A 23,020-nucleotide genomic window follows, 5' to 3' on the forward strand; every position below is an offset into this window, starting at 1 on the left:
GCGGGTCTCAGTCCGGGCGGGACCATGCTGGCGGAGGCTCCGGGTCCTTATACCTCTACAAGCAGGGAAAGAATATCCCAGCAGGGGGGAGGATTAAGTAAGATTCTGTCTGTGAAGCTCCTGCCACGGACAACAGCCTGGCCCGAGACGGTTGTCCCGCACATGGTCGCAGCTTTAGACAGAGGGACCTCTGTTAGACACTAACACATCCACGCCTTCTCTTCCAGGGTGGTGAAACATGAAAGGAAGAGCAAAGGAGGCAGACCACAGCTGTGAGGCGAAACAATTTTCAGGGGCACATCTCCAGTAGAGCACCCACTAAACTGGTCTTTGAAGAACTGATTTTGTATTTTAAAAAATAGTATAGGGGTGCCTCGGTGGCTCAGTCTGTTAAGGGTCTGACTCTTAATTTCGGCTCAGGGTATGATCTCAGGGTTGTGAGATCGAGCCCCACGCTGGGCTCTGTGCTGGGTGTGGAGCCTGCTTGAGATTCTGTCTCTACCTCTCCATCTGCCCCTTCCCTGGCTCTCTCTCCCTCTATTAAAAAAAAAAAGAAGAAAAGAAAAGAAAAGAAAAGAAAAGAAAAGAAAAGAAAAGAAAAGAAAAAGTCCCCCCCAAAAAGAATGTAACCCAAATCTGACAGGGTTAGCTAGCCTTGAGGCCAATATCAAGAATGCCATTCGATTCCTAAACACACACCTGGTCTGGGCAACTCTGAGGTCACACAGGGAGTATGGGAAGTTTCTTCTGGGGTGGTGGAGGCGGGGTTCATGTCATCTTCCCTATCCCCACAGAGCCAAACATCCCCACTTCCCTCCATTCAAACCTCTCTGCTCTTCCCCACATTCCTCTTCCTGAAGCCAGTGGCCTCCTCCTTTCTGTTCCTGAAGTCTCCAGCTCCTCGGCCTGTCCAGCCCCCCACCGTCCCCAGCCCTGTCACCCCCACACAGCCCTCAGCCACACAAATGCCTGACACATAAAACACAGTCTTTAGCAAAACTTAAGGGCACCTCAAACATTGTGTGGGTGAGCTGATGGCTGGAGGGAGCCTCCGTTTATCTCGACACAAATGTGATAAAGGTTATTTACAAAATAGAATAGCTCAGTTTGGGCACTGCCTTCCGCAGGAATCCTTTTTTGCCTGTAACATCCGAACTCCTTCCCCGAGCTGTGACCTCCTGCTCTGCTGGCTGCACCCCTGCAGACATCTTTCTTCCTCTGGCCCAGGGACAGAGCTCCTGCATCCTCCCTCCTTGGGGTCCTCTCATCTGCCCTTTCACTCTCTGGTCCCTTCTGAGAGGTTTACTTGGGATCTTGTCTGCTGGGAGCATTGAAAGACAAGCATAGAGCATGAGTAGTGGGCTCAGGGAGAGGCACAAGGTCTGAGAACCTTCTGGTAAGACTTGCCCTGCACGTTCCAGGGGTATAAATGGGCCTAGGCTGTGGCTTCTCTTGGTGACTTTGATCAGGACATCTGTTTTGTAGGCTCTCCCAAGGCTAGAACTCTGGGTTCTCCTAGCCTGCCTTCCCTGGATGATAACATCACTCACAATAATGTCCTCTAATGTTTCAGTAGCTCCCCATGGTTCACAAATCCCAATCCGAGCCACTACCTGATTGAGAGAATTCGTACCCCCCATTTTACAGATGAATAAACTGAGGCCCAGAGAAGGAAAGGCACATCCCCTATAGTTTTGGAACCTTTGAGTAGAGAATATAAGTTCACTCAGGCAGTCGGCTTTGAGAATTCCTGTGCAACCGGACAGGCCTTGACTTTCCCGGTTGGCCTCTGCTGCAGACGTTAGCTCAGCCATGGCCTCTCTGCTTTATAGACCCAGTTGTAGACACATGCACCGAGTTCCAGATTTGTTCAGCACTTCCTGCTCTTAAATTCCTGTTTGTTAGCTAGTCGATGCCTCACCACATCTGTGGACTAGGGAGGGGAGGCCTTTCTCCCCTGTGATGGAACAGACCAAGCCCCGCAGAGCTGGCCAGATCCGGCCACCCAGTCAGGGTCTCCTGCAGAGGGACCAAGCACAGATGGAGGTTTCACACTGCACGGGACACCTGTTGGACTGGCCGCCCTGGGCAAGGCTCTGACCTGCGTAAAGACTGCCTGTCACACGCTCTTCTCATGCCAGCAGTTTCTCTAATGAACTGGTTCTGTTTGCCATTAGCCAGGAGCATAATGGCCAATTGACAGATGAATAAGTCCAGACAGAGGAGGGGAGGATTCCAGGCAAAGGGTCTGCCCTCTCTGCTCGCTCATTCTGCTCATTCACTCAGCCAGCGTGCCAGGCCTGCCTGGGGCCTGGGCAGGGGGGAGGTGGGGGGGGGAGTGCGGTGGCAGGAACAGGGATGAGTCAGGCCTGGGGCCTCTCCTCTCACTCCTCACAGTGCCCGGGGTATATCGCGGTGTCAGGTACTATTCTAAGCATTTGATGTGTGTTGATCTCATTTAGTCATTTAATGCCCAGAACAAGTCTGTGACATGGGTACCACCATTAATATTGCCATCTTATAGATAAAATAATGAGGCCCAGAGAGGTGGCTCGATGCATAAAATTAGGCGCACAGAAAAAACAAAACACACAACACTGGAATTTGCTCCCTGTGTGAGGGAGTAGCTTATGAATATTGTTTTCCATAAACCTTCTCTCTCCCAAGCGTTTTGTCATGTTACATAACTATGAAAGCAATTATTCTTAAAGGTTGTCTATCAGAGTGAGGGAGGAAAAACCAAAAAAGAACTGATAGCAACCACAAGAAGTAAGAAAGCATTGTGCGGTTCCAAGGAGGAGAAGGTTTTACTTTTATCCCGAGAATACTGGGAAGGTGGTTTTTAGAGGAGCCCTGAACGATGGGGTGAATTGGAACCAGTGCGGAAGGGCCTAGTATGAGCAAAGGTGGGAAAAGGAGAGTGTGCAGGAGGGAGCTGGGAACTGCCAGCAGGCGGGGCTGGCTGCTGCATGAGGCTGGGAGTGGGCACAAGGCTGGATCGAGAGTGTGGACAGCCTCCACTGCCAGGCCAGGGAGTCCAGACTTGGCTGCGTGGATGGTGGGGAGCCACAGACGGTTTCCTGGGCAAAACAGGCCCCCCACATCGATTGGTTTCCAAGGACAAAGTTGTGTCCTCGTTCAATGTCTCTGGGACTTCCTCTCTCTCTCACCTCGCTTTCTGATGAGGTTGCCAGCTGCCCCACTGTTCTCCCTGCCATGTCACCTTCTGATTCCTCTTCCCAAGAAGGAGGTCCCCAAACACCTGTCTGATCACATCACACCTTCCAGAAACCGTCTACTGGCTCCCATCACCTATGGAATAGATGTCCTGTATCCAGTATGGAGAGTAGACCAAAGGGGGTCTGTCTCAAGAGGCTGTCACTCAGGCCAGTTGATTAACTTAAGGAAAAAAAGATGATCCCTGGGGCCGAAAAGCTCTGGGAGTGACCATGCCCCCTTGAGACTCTTTTCTTGAGTGGGAGGTGCCATGGGCTCTTACGGTCCATAGAGGGTTAAAATCAGACATCCCTCCTCACTTCCTCCCAGCGTGGTGACCCTTTTGCTGGCTCTGGCTTTGTCACCTCACTCTAAGAGGGCATGGGATTTCTCCATGTCTCAAAATGCCAGTGTTTGAGGGGCTGGGGTCTCAGGGTCAGGAAGCCAGAGGCATGAGCACAGGGACTGCTGGGTGGTCCACTGTATAAATAAAAAAGTGAAGGCCCAGAGAAGTCAAGGACCTGCCCAAGTCACACAGCTGGGGTGTGGCAGAGCTGAGATCCAGGAGGTTGGAGGTTGGGACAGGTGAGGTGTCTGTTGCCAGAGCCCACAATCTCCCTCCACTACCCCAGACTCTGAGCTAGGAAGTGAAGACCCGCTCAGAATCCAAGTCCACAGGAAGGCACACGTCCAATCTATCACCAGCCCCTTGTCTCCTCTCTGCCTTGGGCCTTGGCTTCAGCACCACAAACAGCTAGCTCCTCCCAGCCTGCGAGGATTTCAGGCAGCCATCAGCCTCCTTAGCTTGCTGTAGTCACCGGAGTGCTATTTTGACACCGTTTGGGCTGCCTCAGCTAGAAGCCTCTGGCCCCATCCCTTTTCCCATATAGAGAAGGAAACAGATGTCAGGGAAAATCAGGCAAGCTGCACTGTTCTGGGCACCAGGGAGAAAATAGTAAACAAAACCGATAAAGATCTCATCTTCCATGTCTTCTAACACGCAAGTGGGATTCCAGGACCTGGCCAAGGCTACCTTCTCCTCTGCCTCCAGAGCAGGAGTCCTCCCAGAACCCCAAGTCTTCCAGACACTGCTCCTTCCAAGGGACCCTTCCTAACTGACCAACCGCAGCCCGCCTCTCTCTCTTCCTCCACTGAACACACACAGGCCTGAGGGCTACGGGGTTCAAGTGGCCACCCTGTTGTCTCTTCTGGTCAGGAGTTTCTGGTAATTCCTGGTTTCAGGTTGCAGACGGTGGGGGCCCCACCTTCCCCCTTCTCTTCCCTGCTCCTAGCACCAGCACAGGGGGAGGCGTGCAGAACAGACCCTCAAGGACATTCCTTCTGATGAAGGACACACTGGCAGATTTCCCAGCGCGTCCCTGGTTCTTAAATGCATCATTCCTTCATTCGAGGGAAGATAAGATCAAGATGACTGGAGAATATTCGAGAGTCACCCGCTCACAGGAGGCAGTCCCAGCTGGCGCACAGATGAGATGCCCCCCAGGGAGTGGAGGGAAGGGTCCAATATCTGGGAGGAGGGCAGGACCAGGAGAGACTGAGAGAGCCACCGGAGGGGCGGGGGAAACACAGAACCGCATCCTGGAAGCCATCCTGAAGCCAGGCGAAAAGCAGGCTTCTAGAAGGGGAAGCACAGTGGTGGCACCTGCCAGAGAGAGAGGCTAGACCTGCAGAGAGGCATAGACCACGAGGAGTAGGACTCTGGAGGCCGCAGGGCAAGCAGGTCGCAGAGTTAGGGCAGAGACCCACCATGGCTCCCATGGCCTGAGGAAGTAGAGGCAATGTGTGCCACACGCTCTATGGAAATTCGTTGAGAAAGGAGAGAGAAGCATAGGATGGCGGCCAGAGGAGGAAGCAGAGTTGAGGAAGGATGGGATTAAAAGGAAGGAGCCCGGGAAAGGGAGGAAGGGTGGGCTTCTTGCTGAAAGGGCCAGGGAAAATGGCAGGAGAGTCCACACAGGCCTCCCGTCCGCACAGTGTGTGGAAGAGCCTGACTTTCCAGAAAAGCCCTGGGGGTGATTTGAAGGGGCCCAGGTCGGAAAGCCGGGACCTCTTGTTTTGGAGGAGGATCTGTTGTCAGGAGCTCTGGGAAGGGAAGAGAGGTGCCGGCCCTGCTCTTGGTGGCGGGGGCGGGGGGCCGGATGGGCATCACCGAAGGGAGGGCACGGGAGTGGCTGAGGGTGCCGTGAGTTCAGGGTGGCTGGAGAGAGGGAGGTGGTGGTAGTGTCACCTCATCATCTCTGAGCCTGGCTCCCCCAGGTCCCCCAGGGGCCCCCATGAGCCTGGGGCTGCTCTGACCATGTTTGCTCCTACCCATCCCCGAACCAGAGAGGTGAGGTTTAGGTGAGGTAAGATGGGACTCCCTGACTCCCGGAGCCCTCAGTGGTCCAGAAGGAAGAAGAAAGGGCTTCCCCACCGCCCATCCAGGTCTGTCTACTCCCGCAATGCTGTTTGTCCTTAGGACAACAGCAACAGGAAAATCTCTCAGAAGGTGCTGCTGTGCTTTTGTTTTGTGTGAGCGAAGGTGACACGGGTTTAGGGCCTCAGCAACATGCCTGCTCCCCATAGAGGAAAGGCCAGGAGCATTTACCCCTGCTGCTCACCAGGCCTCAGTCTCACCTAGAGCCAGACCTGGGGGGGGAGGGGCTCCGAGGCTTAGCAAGGGGGGGGGGTCCATTGGGTGGATTCCATGATGCTCCCTCCACGAGTACTGCCTGCGGGGCACGGGGCTCCATCAGCCATCCCCCCACCCCCACCCAGGCTTGGACACTGGCAGGGACAGCCCGCCTCCGCCCTCCTACAGCAGCCGGCTGCATTCTCATCCGGCTTCGAGTGGTTCCCAGGTCTCTAACATGAGACAAATCTGCTTCCCCGTCACTTCCCTGTTTAATGCCCAGGGGCCCACCGCACGCTGGTACCCCTCCCGGCGCATGCCAGGTGCAAGTCGTGACCCCCGCAGAGCTCTTTCTCTCTTTACCTGACAAGACTTTGGCCATATGAACAATGGCATTTGGTGTGTTGGTTCCTACTTTCCAGAACCCATGCTTACTCTGGGGCCCATTTTACAGGTGATTATAGTTGGGGAAGATGGACTGGCCTGGGGCCACACTGTCAGCCAGTGACCATGTCAGGGTCAGAACATTTCTAGGTTTCCCTGATTTGCAGCCCAGGATTTCCCAAGTTGGGCTCTGGGCTGCCTCCCTTACCACTGAGCCATAGATCAAACCCAGAGCAGTAGGGGAGCCCTGGGGAACGCCTGGGGGCCTAGTAGCCCCTGATTTGTGCCGGGGGGCAAGCTGGAGCTTCCAGTGGACGGGATGTACGCCCTCTCCTCCACCTCTTCCTCGAGTCCCCAGCCCCCAGAAGGAGCTTGGAAAGGCCTTTCTGGCACCCAGCTGCTGTCTGACCTCGCACTCTCCCCTGCCCCGCCCCCAGGCAGGGGAGCACTCACATGTGGCCCCCAGGCCGGTCCTCCCTGGTGAGCATTCCCTCCTTCTCCATCAGCATCTGCCGGAAGGTCCTGACCTTCTGCCGGGTCTCCTCCTCTGAGTACCTGTAGGGGTACAGGGAAGGTGAGGGCTGCCTTCTTGGCTTTTCTTCCCTCCCTGCCTGCCCTCACCCCCCACATCCCACACCCCCAGCCCTCTATCACAGGTGCGCCTTTCAGCTTGCAATGACCCATGCGGGGTCCCACCACCAAGCAAGGCTTTCAGCACTGGGGAAGCTCAAGGCCTACCCATTTGGCACCAAACCAGATAACCAACCAACCACACAAACAAGCAATGACTAGCCAAACAGCCAAATGAACTAAAGGAGTTGTTCCTAGAGGTGGGGAGACTGTCTAGCGGAAGCTGTGCTCTTCCTCCCGGTCCTGCTCTACTCCCAGGGCAGACCGCCTGCCCATATCCAGACTACAGTCACTCTCTGGAGACATATGAAAGGAGAAACGAAGATCCAGGCCTCTTCTGCGTTCCTGGCCTCAAGGACAATAGCCTTGGGAAGTCCTCAGAGCATCCCAAACTCTGCATGAGCGAGGCTGCCAAATGGCTTGTCCCAGTGTTAGATCCGTTGCTTCCTGGTCTGGCGGGGGAGCTGGGTGAAGTCTGGTCTGGAACAAATGCCCTGACTTCTCTATTCCCTTCCCCGGCCCTCCCTAAGCCCAAGCTCAGGGGAGGGACCAAAGTCCAGAACGATTGCCCTTGCTCCCACGGCCTGGGGTCCATCATGATCCTTTCTCACTGCACCCCTGTGACACCCACTGCAGGGCCGCTCAGCTCTTCTGGCATGTCCGCCTCCAGCCTGTGTCCACGCTGCCTCGGCAGGGGTTAGGGGAGGGGGTCTTTGCTCACCCAGCCCCTTGCCCTGTGCCCGGCACACAGCAGCAGGTGTCGCGTTTGTTGCTGAATGAGTCTCGGGGTCCAAGACCCCTCACTCCCCGCCCCCTCTGGCCCCGTCATGGGCTGCAGGTCGTTGTCCCGGATGGAAAACATGGTGGTAGCAAAATAGGAACAGGGTCCTGGCTTGTCTCTGTCCTCCACTCACCATCCTCTCTGTCCACACAGCAGACCCGGGCCTCCGGATGGAGGTTGTCCATGAAAATAACACGTTGCTGCCCCTCAGGAACCCCATGGCTGTCCTCCCTCCTCTTCTGTTCCCTTCTTCCCTCCCCTTCTCCAACAGGCATTTGGGATTGGCCCAGGCTTTTTGGAGAGCAATTTGGCAAGTCCTTGCAAAAGCCTTAAAAAACGAGCACGTCTTTTGACTCATAAAATTAACTTGCAGGTTTACCCTGTGGAAATAATCACGGAGAAGCACAGAGACGTGACTCATGGGATGTTTACAGGAGGACGGATACCCCCTGACCGGGTGAGGTGCCCACGTTTGTGTTTCCATAGCAACCTGTACCTGCAGGTGCCAGCAGGTGGCTCGCGTGCTCGTCTGTCTGTTGACTGACTCCTCTGTATCCTGTGCTGGCCTGGGAGTTCCCCCGAGGACAGGGGCCTTGTCTGTCTGGATTGCCATTGTGTCCCCAGCACCTGGCACCTTGTCTGCCACATGTGGCATCCACATTTTTTCTGACAAGTGAGTGGCTGGTGCTGGAGAGGCACCGAACCATTTGCAGGTTGGATTTTCATTTTGGACATCTGTCCCTGGTGGCTGCACGGCTGGAGTGGAGGGATATGGAGGCAGGGAGGCTGGCCGTGGGCTACTGTGGGGGTTGGTGCAGGAGATGGTGAAGTCGGAGGTCGAGAGTGGCTATGAGGGTGCAGGGGCAGAGGCGGACACGAATCCATCAAGGACGCAGGATGACTGGGGCCTGGGGACCGACTGAAGATGTGAGGGGCTACACGAGGAGCCCTAGCTGCTTCTGAGCCATGCCTCCCCCGAGCCCCAGCTGTGGTCTGTCCTTCTGCAGGCTCAGGAACTGTGTTATGGGCCACCAGAGGGAGGATTAAGTCCTGCCTGCCCAAGGGAGGGGCCTCCTCTCTTCCAAGCCTGGGTCTTGGCTTATCAATGTCCACCCCAGTGTCTGCGAGCCTCAGACCTGGGCCAAGGTGCCTTGGCCTCGTTTGTTGGGCAGTGCTCAGCTGGGCCGTCCTGGTGCCCAGGAAGAAGGGGCGGTGGTGCTTTCTGAGCGGTGGAGGCACAGAGGAACTCCTCCCACCTCACCTTCTCCTGGGGAGACTAGCTTGTCGTTGACAGCAGCACAGAGACAAAGAGCAGGGGCCCCTCCACACTGCCCAGCCTCTGACTCACAGGGCTCTGGGAGGGAGAGACAGGCTGGGGGCGGGGCTGGAAACTTGGGCCATTTGGCATGGGGCCCTGGGCCTGGTAGGGTTGGGGAGGAGATGGTCCAAGAGCAAGGCCGGCCCGTTCCTCAGTTGAATGGGTTGGGCTTCAGGCCAGGGTCCACGTTCCCCGGACTCCTGGGATCTGTGGACCATTTGAGGCTGGGCGGTAGGAGCAGAAGTCAGAGTTCCATTGAGACCCGGAGCAGGACATATGCAGGGACTTAGGGCTCAGTCTAGAGCTGGCAGGTCTCAGGCAAGGTGACTAACTCCAGCACATGTCATCGGGAGGCCGGGAGGGCTGGGCTGAATCGACGCGGAGGCTTGGGGAGGACCCCTCTGTGCCTCAGGACATCTTGCCGGGAGAAGCTGGGGACCCAGGGATGGGCAAAGAGGTCCTGGGTACAACCACTATCTCTGAAGTCTCCTGCTCCCTCATGCCTCTCGAGGTCAACCCTCAGCTGAGGCCACGTTGGACAGTGATTAGGGAAGAGACATGAGAGCCAGGCAGTCCTATTTTTTCGTCCTGGCACCCCCCACTTTCCAGCTCTGTGACCTTAGACAAGTCCATACACTTCTCTTAGCCTCGGCCTTTACATCTGTGAAATGGGGTAGTAACTTGTCTTTCAAGGCTGTCGTAAGGATTAAGGGAAATGATGCTTACAACGCACTTTGCGCAGCGCGTGGCACGTAGTAGCTGCTCAATGAATAGTAATGACCAAGGACTTTTGTCTCAGAGCAGGAGGGACAGAGTCTAGCGGTCCTAGGGTCCCTGCCGGTTTCCACACCACACCCCCGCCAGGTCAGCATCGTCCCAGGTCGGGAAGCACCGGGGCCTCTTCTTGCTGTTCTCCTGGCGGCAAGGGCCAAGGTAGGGAGGCTGGTACCCAAATCATCCACTGCTTGTACAGGCAGAAGCACCTGCCAACTTAAGGCACGCAGGTCCGGCGGCCAAGCCAAGCTCTCGGACTAAAAGCCAAGGCGTGGCCAAGGAACTGGGGACAGGGAGGGCGGTGATGCCTGTCTCAGCATCCCCACCTCCTGGCTCAGGCAGTCTGGCTCCCTGGTCTCCCCTGCACTCTAGGGGCCGCCAGGGAAGGACAGGCCAAATTCGTTATTGCTCCCTGGACCGCCCTCCGAGGTTCAGGGGCGGTAAGGAGACACTGCATTTTCAAAGAGGTCCCCAGAGTAGAAAATGTGTCCTTCTGCCCAACTCTGCCCAGACCTGGAGGTTCCTGCGTAATCGCTTCCTTGGTCACGAGTTTGCTCTTCACTGCAGTTCTGAGGCAGTGGGCGGCCTTCCTCTTCCCATCTCATGGATGAGGAAACAGAACAGGGAAAAGCAAGGCCTCCACCTCCAAGCCCCAGGGGCAGAGCCATGCAGAGTCCTCACAGGGAGGGACATAGTTGGGGGGGGGGGAGAGATTGTGGCTGGGGTGGGAGCAGCACAGCACCCAGGCCTGGGGCTCTGGCCCTAGCCCTCTGGTGATTGCAGGCTGGCTGCCCGCGGGGGCTGCGGGGGAAGGGGACTTCAAAGCAGCATCACTCACCAGTGAATTGGCCGGCCATCCATCAGTATTAGGGAAGGGATTGCTTTTTAATGGGGCCAAAGAATGTGTGTTCCTGTGACTAGTGGGAATATTTGTCAAATGCCTGAGAAACTGGTAAATAAGCTTGAATGAACCAGTGTTTGTAGAAATGGATATTAATGACCGGATTCTAGAACAGAGCAAGGGTGCCCAGTGTTTGTGGGGCACCTTATGGGGACTGGCTGGAGGTGGGGGAGCCCCCAACATCTTTAGGCACAAGACTCTCAGAAGGACTCCCTATTTTACAGGCCAATAGCCGTGGCTTGCTCACAGCTGGATTGTGGGGTCCCAGAGGGGCTGTGCCCTCCACTGACCAGACTGCTGCTAAGGGGTGGGAGTCGGGGGCTGGTGACTTGAGAGCTAGCTTTCCGGGAGACTCCAGTCTAAGGACAGCCTGGAGTGAGGGCTTGGGTGAGGGAAAGGGCCCTGACTGGAGACCTAGTGGGTGCCTCTCAGAGAAGCATGGGTCCTTGATGCCAGGGGACCGACATCAAGGACACGGCCAAATGCCATCCCCTTCTGCCTGAGGCTGCCCTCATCTGATAATGACCCTCTTGTGTGCGGTGAGGGGCTGGGGGCTCCTGGAGGAGAAGGAGATTCAGCCAGAGGGAGGAGGCTTGGGAGAGGAGGGGCACCATGAGAAGGGGGCCTTAGGAGATCCCTGAAGAATGGGGCTCTGCAAGGGGAAGGGAGGGGGCTCAGGAAGGAGGTGGGGCTCTGGGAGGGGAAGGGGGCAGTGTCCAAGAATACAGCACAGAGGGCTGGCCCTCTCTGGCCCACCTGCCCACAATCCCTTCAAAGCCTGAGACTCCCAACTTAGCAGAATTTGTAGGTTGAATGAATGTCCGAGGGCTCTCCTCTTCCCAGCCCCTACTGGACCCTGTCCCTAAGGGATCTTATTTCCTCTGTCCACATGCACGGCTCATCAAACCTGGTTTCGTTGCCAGCTGGAAGCCTCCTTTCCGTCTGCCTTCAGCTGCCTTCCAGCCTTTTATCGCACTCTGCAGGGACCCTCCCCACCCCCACCTGGTCCCCAGCTGGAGATGAACACCAAGTCTCTGCGCCTCAGGGGCCCTGCCTGGCAGTCCCCTGGGGACCCTGGATCCAGGCCCAGCCTTGGTCCTGCCTGCAGCCAGTGACTTGCCTCTGAGCCTCAGTGTTTTCCTGGGCTCTATGGCGATGGTGAGCCATGTCTTGGCTGCCTCTTGGGGAGTCCCAGAGGCCTGGATGAACTAAGGTGGTCTGAAGCACTTTTGGACATAGGCTGTCTGCCCCCATGTGGCTTCGGGACCAATACCCTGGGCATTTCTGATTTCTCAGCTCTCCAACAGTGCAAGTCTCATGGGTGAGCCCTGCTCCCCACTTTGACCCCCCCAGCAGCCAGCCCACTGGTTTCAACATACGCAGGGCAGATGCAAAATGGAACCTTGGGACCACCAGCATTCTTGGAGCTGCACAAACGGGAATGGATTTGTTTTGTTTCTTTGCCTCCAGCTCCATGTGCTAGGCCTGCCCTGTCTCCCCTGGGCTTTTGAGGGAAGTCGCTAAAAAGATCCTTACTGGCCGATCAACGTGCAAGCCCTGACGAACTCCTACTCATCCTTCAAGGCCCATTCAAACATCTTTTCTCAGACTCTCTTCTCTGAGCTCCTGAAGCACTTGGACTTCTCCTATCCTATAACCATGATTCTAATCTGTTTTATGGCGGAGTTGGTTGTAAACATGCTTGTTTCTCTTCTGAGATGGGGAAGGAGTGGGAGCGTGTCTTTCGGCTCTGGGGCCCAATGTTGCCCAGCGCAGTGCCTGGCGCCCTGCATGTCCCTGTGACTGGTTCTGACCTGGACAGGTGAAACTGAAGCTTCCAGGTGAGGCTGCTGGCAGGGACCCTCTGCTGAAACCACAGGCAGCCTCCCCCCATTGTAAGGGCCCATCATGCTCTCGTGCCTGGCTGCAGCACCTGCTTGGCAGAGTCCAGGAAGCCAGATAGAGCCGTTTTAGAGAAGGGCAAACTGAGACCTCGACTTGCCATGCATGCATGTTTCCACACTTCTCTCCCCTCCCCTGGACTGGATGTTTCTGGAAGGCATGGGCTGTGTCTCCTTGGCCTCCGTGAATCTGAGCCTAGTTCAGAGCTCGACGTACAGCAGGCGTTCAAGACAGCTTATTGGTTGAATAAACTAATAAATGAATGCAGTTCGTCTGGCCTTGCAAGGGGTCCACCCAGCCTGTATCAGAGTCTGGCCCCTTGCCTGCCTGCGGGGTTTCAAGCCTCGCCGGCCCCGCGGCCCCGCCCCGCCCCGCGGCCCCGCCCCGCCCCGCGGCCCCGCCCCGCCCCGCGGCCCCGCCCCGCCCCGCGGCCCCGCCCCGCCCCGCGGCCCCGCCCCGCCCCGCGGCCCCGCTCACCCTTGCTCCTCCATCATCTCCTGCAGCTCCATGCACTTGAGCTCCACGCGCCGCTTGCGCTCGTGGTCCAGGATCTCGCGGTGCGCGCGCTTCACCAGGCCCGGCTCGGTGGCGCGCAGCTCCTCCTCGGCCCGCGGCCAGGCCCCGGAGGAGGCGCCCGGCTGCGGGAAGCCGTTCGCCGCGTCTGGGGGGGACGGCACGGTGGCCGCCCCGTTGTTCACGGTGGAGGACATGGCGGCTGGCCGCGGAGCCGCCGGCCTCGGCCCTGCGAGACAGACACAGACGCCAGGCGGGTGGTCACTTCTCGGCCACCTGCTAAGCTCCTGTGCGCGCGGGTTAATCCTGGAGCTTTAAAGGCCCACGCATGGCTCTAATCCGCTTCCCCTCATGCTGCAGTGGGGGGGGGGGCGGACGTCAGGTTAGGACCTTTGGGTTACAACCTAGGGCACGAGAGGGGGATTGGACACCAGTCTTTCCCATCTGCAGAGTGGGTGGACGCTGGACTGGAATGCCTCCAAGGGCTTGGAATAGCCCTGTCCAGGGACCTAGGCAACGCACTCTCCCTTGTACCAATTCCTGGGCCCCTGCTTGCACACCTGCTTGTAACTTTCCCAGGCAACCACATCGGTCTCTGGGAAAAGTTGTTAGTTGTCTTTTTTTTTTTTTAAGTTTATTTTTTTATTTAAGTAATCTACATCCAAGGTGGGGCTCAAACTCACAGCCCTGAGATTAAGAGTTTCGTGCTCTTCCTGCTGAGCCAGCCAGGTGCCCCAGGTAAAATCTGTTGGTTTTTGTTGTTGTTTTTCCTTCAGCCTCAGTTAAACCTCCACCTCCCTCCAAACATCCACTGGCCTGCTGGCCTGTGGGGTCACAGGCTACATGTGCTCCCACCTCCCCGGCGGCTCCCAGGGCAGCCCTGCAGAGATGGGAAGATGCCGGCAACTGCAATCCCAGCACACATGCAGTTTTCAGTTGACCTGGCTAACTACTCCAAAGCCAACCTTCCAGGTGTGGGCCAGATCCGGAGGTAAGCCCACAGGTCTGTCCCCTCCTTTGCTCTGGAAACACTGCTCCTGAAGATGTGACCAATGGCACTGACATTAGCTTTGCAGCAGCCGCATCCTCCTGCAGGCTCAGGGTGACGTGGGAGTCAGTGTGGCTCCGAAGGTAAGAGGCCCTGGCTCCCGCTAGGCTCAGAGTAGAGTATGCACGTGCACGTGTGCAGGCACACTCACGTGCACGACCAAGGACCTATCTTGACAGAGGGGAGGCACCTCCAGCTATTTCCATTTCCTTTCTCCAAAGCTCCAGCTAGTTGCTAAGCAACAGGGAGGCCTCCTTCCCAGGGAGTGGGATGGGAGAGAGGGAAGAGTGGAGGGAGGTGGGAAGAAGGGATTGGGCATGTCTGGACATCCCGGATGGGGCCTTTCCTGCAACATAACCCCCAACACACACTTCCCTCACTGGCCTCAGAGTGATGGGTGTGGGGGTGTTCAGAGCCACAAAAACTGAAAGGCAGGGAAGGGGACAGAGTGGCAGTGACAGTGATGATGAGAACATAAACTCTTTCTACATGTCCATCCCCCTAAATCCCAAGCCTCTGGGTTCTAGGACAGGCTCCTCCACTCCTTGCTGTGTGACCCTGAGGATGTCACTGACCCTCTCTGAGCCTCTGGTCCCTACATGTGCCTGGGAGCATCATCCAGACTCTTCCAGAGAGGAAGGCTCTTGGGGCTTTACAGACCAAACCTGTTCTCCTAACCTCTCTCTCCATCTCTAAGCCCCGTGAGTTTCCTGCCTCTGTCCTAGCCCAGCCCTGCACCCAGCTCCACCGGGGCCTCTCCTGGGGTGACCGCCAAGCACCACACACTCACCAAGCCCCACGCAGAGCTCTGGGAGCCCTGCTCTCCACCTGCCTTGGCCATGGTGCTTCTCAACATCGCTTCCATTTATCCACTTGCTCCCCTCTCGTCACCAGCAAAATCCAAGCCCCTCACTCTGATCCGCTGCACCCGAATCCTGCCTCCGCCCACCACCCCACCCCGTCCCCACCATCACTGTCAGCAACCTGAGAGAGCAGTCCAGGAGCAAATCAGACTGCGTCATGCCCTAGTTAATAGCCTCTAGTGGCTTCTCGTCACTTAACGTCGTGACACGGCCTGGCCTGCCTTCTGGTCTTGCCGTAACCACTCTCCCACACTCACACTGCCACGTACATTCTCCATCTCTCTGGTGTCCAGGCTTCTCCACTCGGTGTTCCCTTTCCCTGGGACGCTCTTCTCCCGACTCCTTAGTACCCTCAGAATCACTGCTTGTAGGCATCGCCACCTTCTCGAAGGCTTCCCTTACCCCTCTGGCTGGTGCCAGAGCTCTTGCCACTCATTGTTGTCACCGTGGGCTCACAGGTCTGCCACCCCCCGAGGGCTGCCTAGCTTTCAACTCCTAGTGCCAGCGAAGTGCCTGAGTGAGCCGGTGGAGCTCGGAGCACACGGGTGGAACAAACAGAAGATAATTACAACGGGAGGCGGGGTTGAGGAATACCGGGCACCATCCTTAACACAGCGTGCAAGACCCCTTGGCATTTTGCCTGATGCTATCTTGCAACTTCCTCCCTTGCTACGCCTCATCCTGCCAACATCAGCCCCTCAGCCTTGGTCATCTGTCCCCAGACATGTGCTCTCACTCCTTTGGGCCCTTGCCCATAGAGTTCCCTGTGCTGGAATTCCATTTCCTCTCTTTTCCACTGGGGAAAAGCCCTTCCTTCTGCTCATCCTTCAGGGCCCAGCCCAAATGTCACCTCCTCCAGGAAGCTGTCCTGGCTTCTCAGGAGAAGTGAGCCATTTTCTATTTGTGTTCCAGCTTTTGTCCTCACCTCTATAGATACCAAAGTCGAACTTGTTGTTGGCATCGGACCCCCCCCCTTCTGAACTGTGAGCTCTTTCAGGGGAGGGATCTCTTCTTTCTGGCTCCCCAGAGCCTACCCAGCACCTGGTGATGGAAGAGGCGTGTTGAGGGTATAGGGAGAAAGTGCTTAGGCCCCAGGGGAGCCCACGGAACCAGGTTCTGAGCCATGCTGCTCTGCATGCTTTCCCTCTGACATGGGCCAGGCTCCCCAGCCTAGAAGTCGGCCTGAACTCCTTGAGGGCAGAGGGGAGGGGAAGCTGGTGGGCACAGTTCTGAGCACACTCAGAGCTCCAGACCCCGAGCAGGTCTATCCCCAGCACGAGAAGAACACCTGGCTAAGATTGCTAGACAGCTGAGGGCAATCTTTCAGAAATGGCTCTAAGAAGGAAAAGCAAGGGTATACGGGCATGGGGGCAGGGCAATCTGGATTTTCACTGGGACAGATGGCGGATTCTACCAGCTTCACCTGGTGCATTGGAGGCTGCCACCAGGAAGGAAGCAGAGATAGGTTATTGAAGGATGACCCCCAAACATCGAGAAGAACAGTCATTGCACATGGAGCCCATTTCCTCCCAAGCTGCAGGTGCTGGGCCAGCACACCAGGAAGTTACCGTAGGCACAAGGTCTCTCTGAGTGGCATCTGACGTTATCTTTTACAGAATCCCTGCAAAATTGCATAAGGAGAGAGAGAGAGAGTGTGGCTTCTGGAGTGAATATTCTGCACCGTTGTGATCGGTAGATGGACTGACCCGTGCTCAAAGGGAGCTGATTCATGGGTCGATGTCACATTAGCCGGAGGTACTTAGTGGAGGACCACAGGGCCCTGTCCTCACCCATGTCTGCTCTGGTATGTTCACAATTGACTGGATGGGACATTGGTAATCTGATCAGATTCACTGAGGACAGCACCTGGAAAGCTTCATAAACAGAGTCAGTTTCTAAAAGGACTCAGTAGGCTGGAAAGATGGCAGGAATTGAAGCAGTGGAAGAGGACAGAGACAAATCTCTCACTCTGAAGCTGGATCCCAAGCTAACTTTCTTTTTTTTTTTTTTGTTAAGATTTTATTTATTTATTCGACAGAGATAGAGACAGCCAGCGAGAGAGGGAACACAGCAGGGGGAGTGGGAGAGGAAGAAGCAGGCTCATAGCAGAGGGCCTGATGTGGGGCTTGATCCCACAATGCCGGGATCACGCCCTGAGCCGAAGGCAGACTCTTAACCGTTGTGCCACCCAGGCGCCGCCCAAGCTAACTTTCTAAAATTGGAATGGGATAGACATGATTTAAGAAACAGCATATTTAGGGGGCGCCTGGGTGGCTCAGTCATTAAGCGTCTGCCTTCGGCTCAGGGCGTGATCCCGGCGTTATGGGATCGAGCCCCGTATCCGGCTCCTCCGCTGGGAGCCTGCTTCTTCCTCTCCCACTCCCCCCTGCTTGTGTTCCCTCTCGCGCTGGCTGTCTTTCTCTCTGTCAAATAAATAAATAAAATCTTAAAAAAAAAGTAAAGAAACAGCATATTTAGGAAGGGTTGAGGGGTTTTCAGTGGTCACAGACCTGATTTGAGTCAATCTCACATTATGGCTGCCAAAAGTGCGTGTTATCTTAGGCTGCATCAACAAAGACATGATGCCTAGAATGGGGGAGGTGATAAGAATATACAGGTGGTCAGAATCCCTATCTTCAAATACTTGAAGGATTGTAGAGGATTTCGGCCAAACCTGGCTGAATCTGTGGGGAAGCTTGTTAGAATTAGATAAGGTTGGGCACCTGGGGGGCTCAGTCGGTTAAGTGTCTGACTCTTGATTTCGGCTGGGGTCATGATCTCAGGGTCATGAGATCAAGCCCCAGAGACAGGCTCTGTGCTGAGCATGGAACCTGCTTAAGGTTTTTCTCTCTCTCCCTCCTTCTGCCCCTCCCCACGACATGCAAACCCACACTCTATCTCTAAGAAAAGAAAAAACAAAGAATTAGGGTTGCCAGATTTGGGAAATAAAAAATACTGGGGGGGGGTGTGTGCCTGGGTGGCTTAGTGGGTTAAGTGTCTGCCTTTGGCTCAGGTCATGATCCCAGGGTCCTGGGATCAAGACCCACATGGGGCTCCCTGCTCAGCCGGAAGCCTTCTTCTCCCTCTCCCTCTGCCCCTCCACCCTGGTCATGCTCTGTCTCTCCCCCTCAAATACATACATACATACATGCATACGTACATACATAAACATCTTTAAGAAAAATACTAAGATACACAGTTAAATTTGAATTTCATGAATTTCATATTTGGGGCATATGTATACAAAAAAAAAAATCATTGTTTATCCGAAACTCAAATTTAACTGGGTGTCTATCCTACCTGGGACCCACCCCAGACCTCCTGACCCCGAATCTCTGGGGGATCGTTCATGTTTCCCGAGTGATTCTGATACAGACTGTCTCTGGACCAGCAACTGGGAGCTGGTATCCGGAGCAGCAGTTCTCGGATTTTATGAGGCATCAGAGTCACCCAGAGGGTTTGTTAAAACACAGCTGCCGAGTTTCTGATTCGGTAGACCTGGGGTGTTGTCTGAGAATTTGCATTTGTAACAAGCTCTCAAGTGCCCTTGATGCTGCCAGTCCTCCATCACACTGAGAAGAGGAAGGACCTCGCCAGTCTGGGCTGTTCCAGACGAAAGCCAGGACTCCTGCAGGGAAGTCAGCTAGAGTGGACTTCAACTAAGCCCAAGACAGGATTTTTTTTCCCCCCTTAGCAATCAAACCTCTAAGAAAAAAACGAAGCAGTTCGGTTCATCCTAATATAAGTGAGTTCCCCATCACAGGAATGTTCGAACAGGAGGTAGACATTAAATCCACTCAACAAACACCCACCCGGCATCTACTCGGGCCCCGACCCTGTGAAAGGCTGGGCATTTGGAGATGAACATGGCCCGATCCTGGCCATCTGGGAGCTCATGGGCTGGTCTGGGAGACCAGATGGATGGCGCAGCCGTTTTCTGTGATGGGGGAACATGGAGGGCAAATTAGGGGTGCACCGAGAGTGAGGAGCTTGTGGGGGTCAAGCAGGCAGGCGTGGAGCCAGAGCCCTAACTGACCCTGATCCTAACATGATAGGGTCCTTGGAACATTTACATTGAGTCTCTTTGGAGCTGGAGCAGCAAATGGGGAAAGTCTTTACTGCTGATTGGCTGTGAGACCCTGAGAAAGTCACTTCCCCTCTCTGGACCCTTCTCCTCCACTCATCAATGAGGACGGTGGACTCAAGGATCCCGCGGGTCCTTCCCCCCTCTGGAAATCTAGGTAATACTAACTCATATGTGTACCGCCAAGCCTTCAGCCCAGCCCCTTCCTGCTGATGGAGTTCGTGGCCAGAGCCACACCAGCCACCCCCAGCTCAGCCCTGAGGCTGTCTGTCCTCGGCATCGGCTCAGGTCCCCAGTGCAAGCCCAGATGCGGGGCCGGCCACACCCATGTGCACCTTAAGAACGCTGGCCGATGGGGGAGCATTTCCTCTCCTGCTGGCCAGGACGTGGTTCAAGGGCCAGAGCCCTGACCTCCAAGCCTTATGGCTGAGTCCCTGGGCTGGCCTCCCTCCCTCAGACCCGAGCCGGGCTCCCCTGGGCTGGCCTGGCTGAGAACAGGATGGAACACAGTCTGGCTGCGGTGCCTTCAAGTCCAGCTCTGCTGGGAGAGATTAATTGAAGGTGAAGCAACCCATCTGTACTGCAGGGTCCGGTCTGCTGACAGGCACAGAGGCCTCTCAGCTAATGAGCTCATCCCTCACCCCAGGGCTCGGAAGGGTGGGACACTCAGGTCAGTAGCGACCTGGCCGTGTCTGGGAGAGGGAGCAGTGGGCCGCATATGCGTCTGAGGGGGGAGAGTGGCACCTGCCCTGGGGAACCCCGGTTTGATGGGGAGACAGGGAGGCTTTTGGGGGAACTCATGAGCTGAGTGACCTTGGTCACGTGACTAAACCTCTGTGCCTCAGTTTCCTTGCCTGTAAGATGGAACTAATATAGCATCCTCCCTCCGGGTTTGTCGTAAAGGACTTACCCCTGGGAAATGCTCTCAGTGCCTGGCATGCGATGAGTGTCTCATCGGTGGCACTGGTGGTCACTATCGTTGCTTGTCAGTGGCAACTGTCTTCTTTTGGACACAGTGGGTGTGAGGAATCCCTACACATCCGGGTGAAGATGCCTAGGAAGCCTCAGATCAGGGGTCTGGCACTTGGGAGGCTGACTCAGGAGTTTGTCATTGCATTGGGAAGACCGAAACCCAAGCGTGAACCAGGTAGTTGACTGGAGAGGGAGGAGAGGGCAGAGGTTGGCCAGGGTGGGAAGGGGGTGCATTCTGAGGAGCTTGCTGGACTGACCTTGGCCACTTTCCCTTCCCTCCCTGCTGGCCACTTCTCCCCCTCCCCATCTCAGCCTCCAGCACTGGGGCACCCCCAAGGCGGGCACCCAGGGGCCCCCTTTGCTCCCTAGAAAGCAGCACCCTTCCCCTGGAGGCTCCTTTACTTGCCCCCTGCCCACCAGAGACCCACATCCCCAGATACAGTGCCCGGACTCAGGGCCATCACCCCCTCAAGGTACATATTTCCACGGCTTCAAGCCAGCCCTGGATCCGTGGTCACACACAATTTAACCAGCATCTTGCCACTAAGGTCCTTCTGCCATTTCCCGTTGGCCCAGGGCAGGGGTGGGGAGTAGACACGGAGCACTGGATTCAGAGCCAGAAGACTTGAGCTTGAATTCCGGTTTATCACTTGTGTCTGGGTGACCAGGAGAAGTGGTTAAACCTTCCCAAGACTCATTTTGCTCATCTGTAAAATGGAGACAATACCCTCTACTTCATAGTGTGGCGACATGGTTTATTCTTTCAGTGAAAACCTTGTTGTGAAGACAGATCCTGACCCCACCCCGTGCTGGGGGAACAAAAAAGAGACCAGAGGGGGTCTCTCTTTGTTTGTGAAGCTCTGGGAAGGCTTCACAAAGGCAATGGTGTTTGAATTGGCCCTTCCGAAAGAGGAGTCTTGTCCGTGGAAGGAAGAGGGAGTGGAGGCAGGGCACAGCACAGGCTGAGGGCAAAGGCCTGGCAGGGCGGAGGGACCCGGGACTAAGAGGGGCAGGGTGTGTGGGATGCACGATGCGGTGAAAGTGGAGTCTGGGAACAGAGGGTGAGCCCTCCCAGAGGAGAAGCCCAGTGTGTGGACAGGGGCTGGGGGAGAGGCAGGCCTCCTGAGTTTCCTGGGGAGAAAGATTCCAATGTGGCACGTCAGAAACGTGATGGAACTTACAAACACACAGGAAACCAGGAACCTAGGTTGTGAAACTAAGTCTGGGTCTTTGTAAACATGAGTGCACGACCGTAGTGGTTTGTCAAGATAGTTTATCAAGCTGGAAAGGAAAACCCGTCTCCGCTGGGCTCAAGGAATCCGGGTGTGCCCCTACCCCACTCCCACGCATGGCACTGAAGCCAGGCTGTACGCCTGGCACCGACAAGTCCCTGGAGCAGAAGGGGGAGGCTGCTCTCCTGGTAACTCCTCCATTCCCTGGGGAACTTTCTCCCAACCTCCAGGCCATAAGCATGAGCATGGGGACAGGGGCAAAGGTCATCAAGTAGTGGGGAGAACAAACTGGAAGGCTTCCCATGCAACCTGTGCAAGAGGGTGGGGCAGGGGGCTAAGGGCCACAGGACCACATCACAGCCCCCTCAGCCCTAGGTTCGGGTCACTCACTCATGTCACAGCTATTCAGAGAGTGGCCACTCCAGGGGCCCCCCAGAGGATCAGAGATGTTGGGGAAGATGCCCGGATGCCTATAATGTAGCAAGATGAGTGCTGGGATGGGGGATGTGGCAGAGACAACAACTGAGTTGGGATGTGTGGGGAGGAGCGTAGCTGGGAGGTCTGCCTGGAGGCAAGATCTTCAAGCGTAAGGAGGAGCAGGTGGGACAATGAAGGGGAGGAAGGATGTCCTGGGCAGAATGTGGGGGTGTGTGGGAAGAAGGCTTGAAGAGTAAAGAGGGAGGAGCATTGGCTTGTGCATGGCTGAGCAAAGGGGGGGGGGGCGGCTGGGGAACTGAGAAGCTAGGATCATACCCTGCAGGTAATGGGGAGCCAGTGAAAGCTGTTGAGCTGGGGAGCTCGTGGTCAGATTTGCATTTTGGAAAGATCTCTCTTGCTGTCCAGTGCCCTCTCGTTTGGGGGTCCCTGCCCTTTGGAGAGAGCTCTGACCCTAAGGGTCAGCCCAGTCCAGGCGCAGATCTGCAAGTGGCCAAAGAGCCAACCCCGGGTGGGTTCAAGTCGTTTACTATGTGCCCTAAACTGACTTAACCCCTGTGCTCAGTTTCCTCACCTGTAAAATGGGATTAATATAAATGCCTCCCCTGCTTAGGGGTGAAGTAATTAGCCCCTAAATTAAGGCTACATAGTAAGTTCTATGCAGAAATGTTAACTGTTAGCTTTCCCCATAAACGATGCCAACCGATGCTAACGACTACAGGCGTGAGTTAACCAGTAAGACATATAGATCAGTATAAATCAGAACAGATCATTCCAAACCAGCACCAGCTTGTAACAACACGCAGGCCGAGGAGGTGGCTTTTCATAGATACCAACCCACACCGACCGGTATGGGCTGGTGAGAAGACCCTGCAGCATGGAACCGGGGAGGAAGGCACTCGGGCCGGCCGGCAGTGAGAGGGTTAGCAGAGTGAGCTTCCTCCCCGCCTCCTTGGAGTCTCTCTTGGGAGGTGCTGGCACTGCTGTTTGTTACCCAACCCTCGAGAAGAGGCTGCAGGGGGAGGGAGAGCCGCTGAAAGCCTTCCTTTTAATTATTCAGCAGCTGGAGCTTCCTGCTGCCCCTGTTGGAGCCGGGAGGCAGGCTCTGGCCAGAGCCCCCAGGCTGGGTCTGGCTGGGTTGGGGGAAGGGCTGGCTCCAGGACAGGCAGGCAGCCTGGTCCCACTCCTGCCCCCTCGGTCCTCTGCTCTGCAGTCTGGGTCTGTGGAAGGGACGCGGCGGGGCTGGCCAAGCTCCTAGAGCCAAGATGGGGTGTCCAGGGCAGGCAAGGGAGGGAGGGCAAGCCCACTGTCCACAGGAGAAAGCCCAGGCAGCTT

At 56.0% G+C, this 23,020-nt stretch overlaps 1 protein-coding gene across 1 annotated transcript in view; it reads right to left on the bottom strand.

The window, feature by feature from the left end:
* The window catches only part of SRRM3 (serine/arginine repetitive matrix 3), a 33,178-nt gene extending 19,905 nt beyond the window's left edge, over positions 1–13,273 (bottom strand). The window contains exons 1-2 of the mRNA XM_087868032.1: positions 13,016–13,273; positions 6,686–6,787 (exon numbers count right to left, since the gene is read on the bottom strand). Of these exons, the coding sequence (XP_087724158.1) occupies positions 6,686–6,787; positions 13,016–13,248 (335 nt within the window). The 5' untranslated portion in view covers positions 13,249–13,273. The remainder of the gene's footprint in view (positions 1–6,685; positions 6,788–13,015) is intronic.
* Between the last annotated feature and the right edge of the window lie 9,747 nt (positions 13,274–23,020).

The sequence above is a fragment of the Ursus americanus genome, chromosome 2, assembly GCF_024610735.1.
Source record: "Ursus americanus isolate L20-20 chromosome 2, mUrsAme1.1.p, whole genome shotgun sequence".
In the NCBI taxonomy this organism is placed as follows: Eukaryota; Metazoa; Chordata; class Mammalia; order Carnivora; family Ursidae; genus Ursus; species Ursus americanus.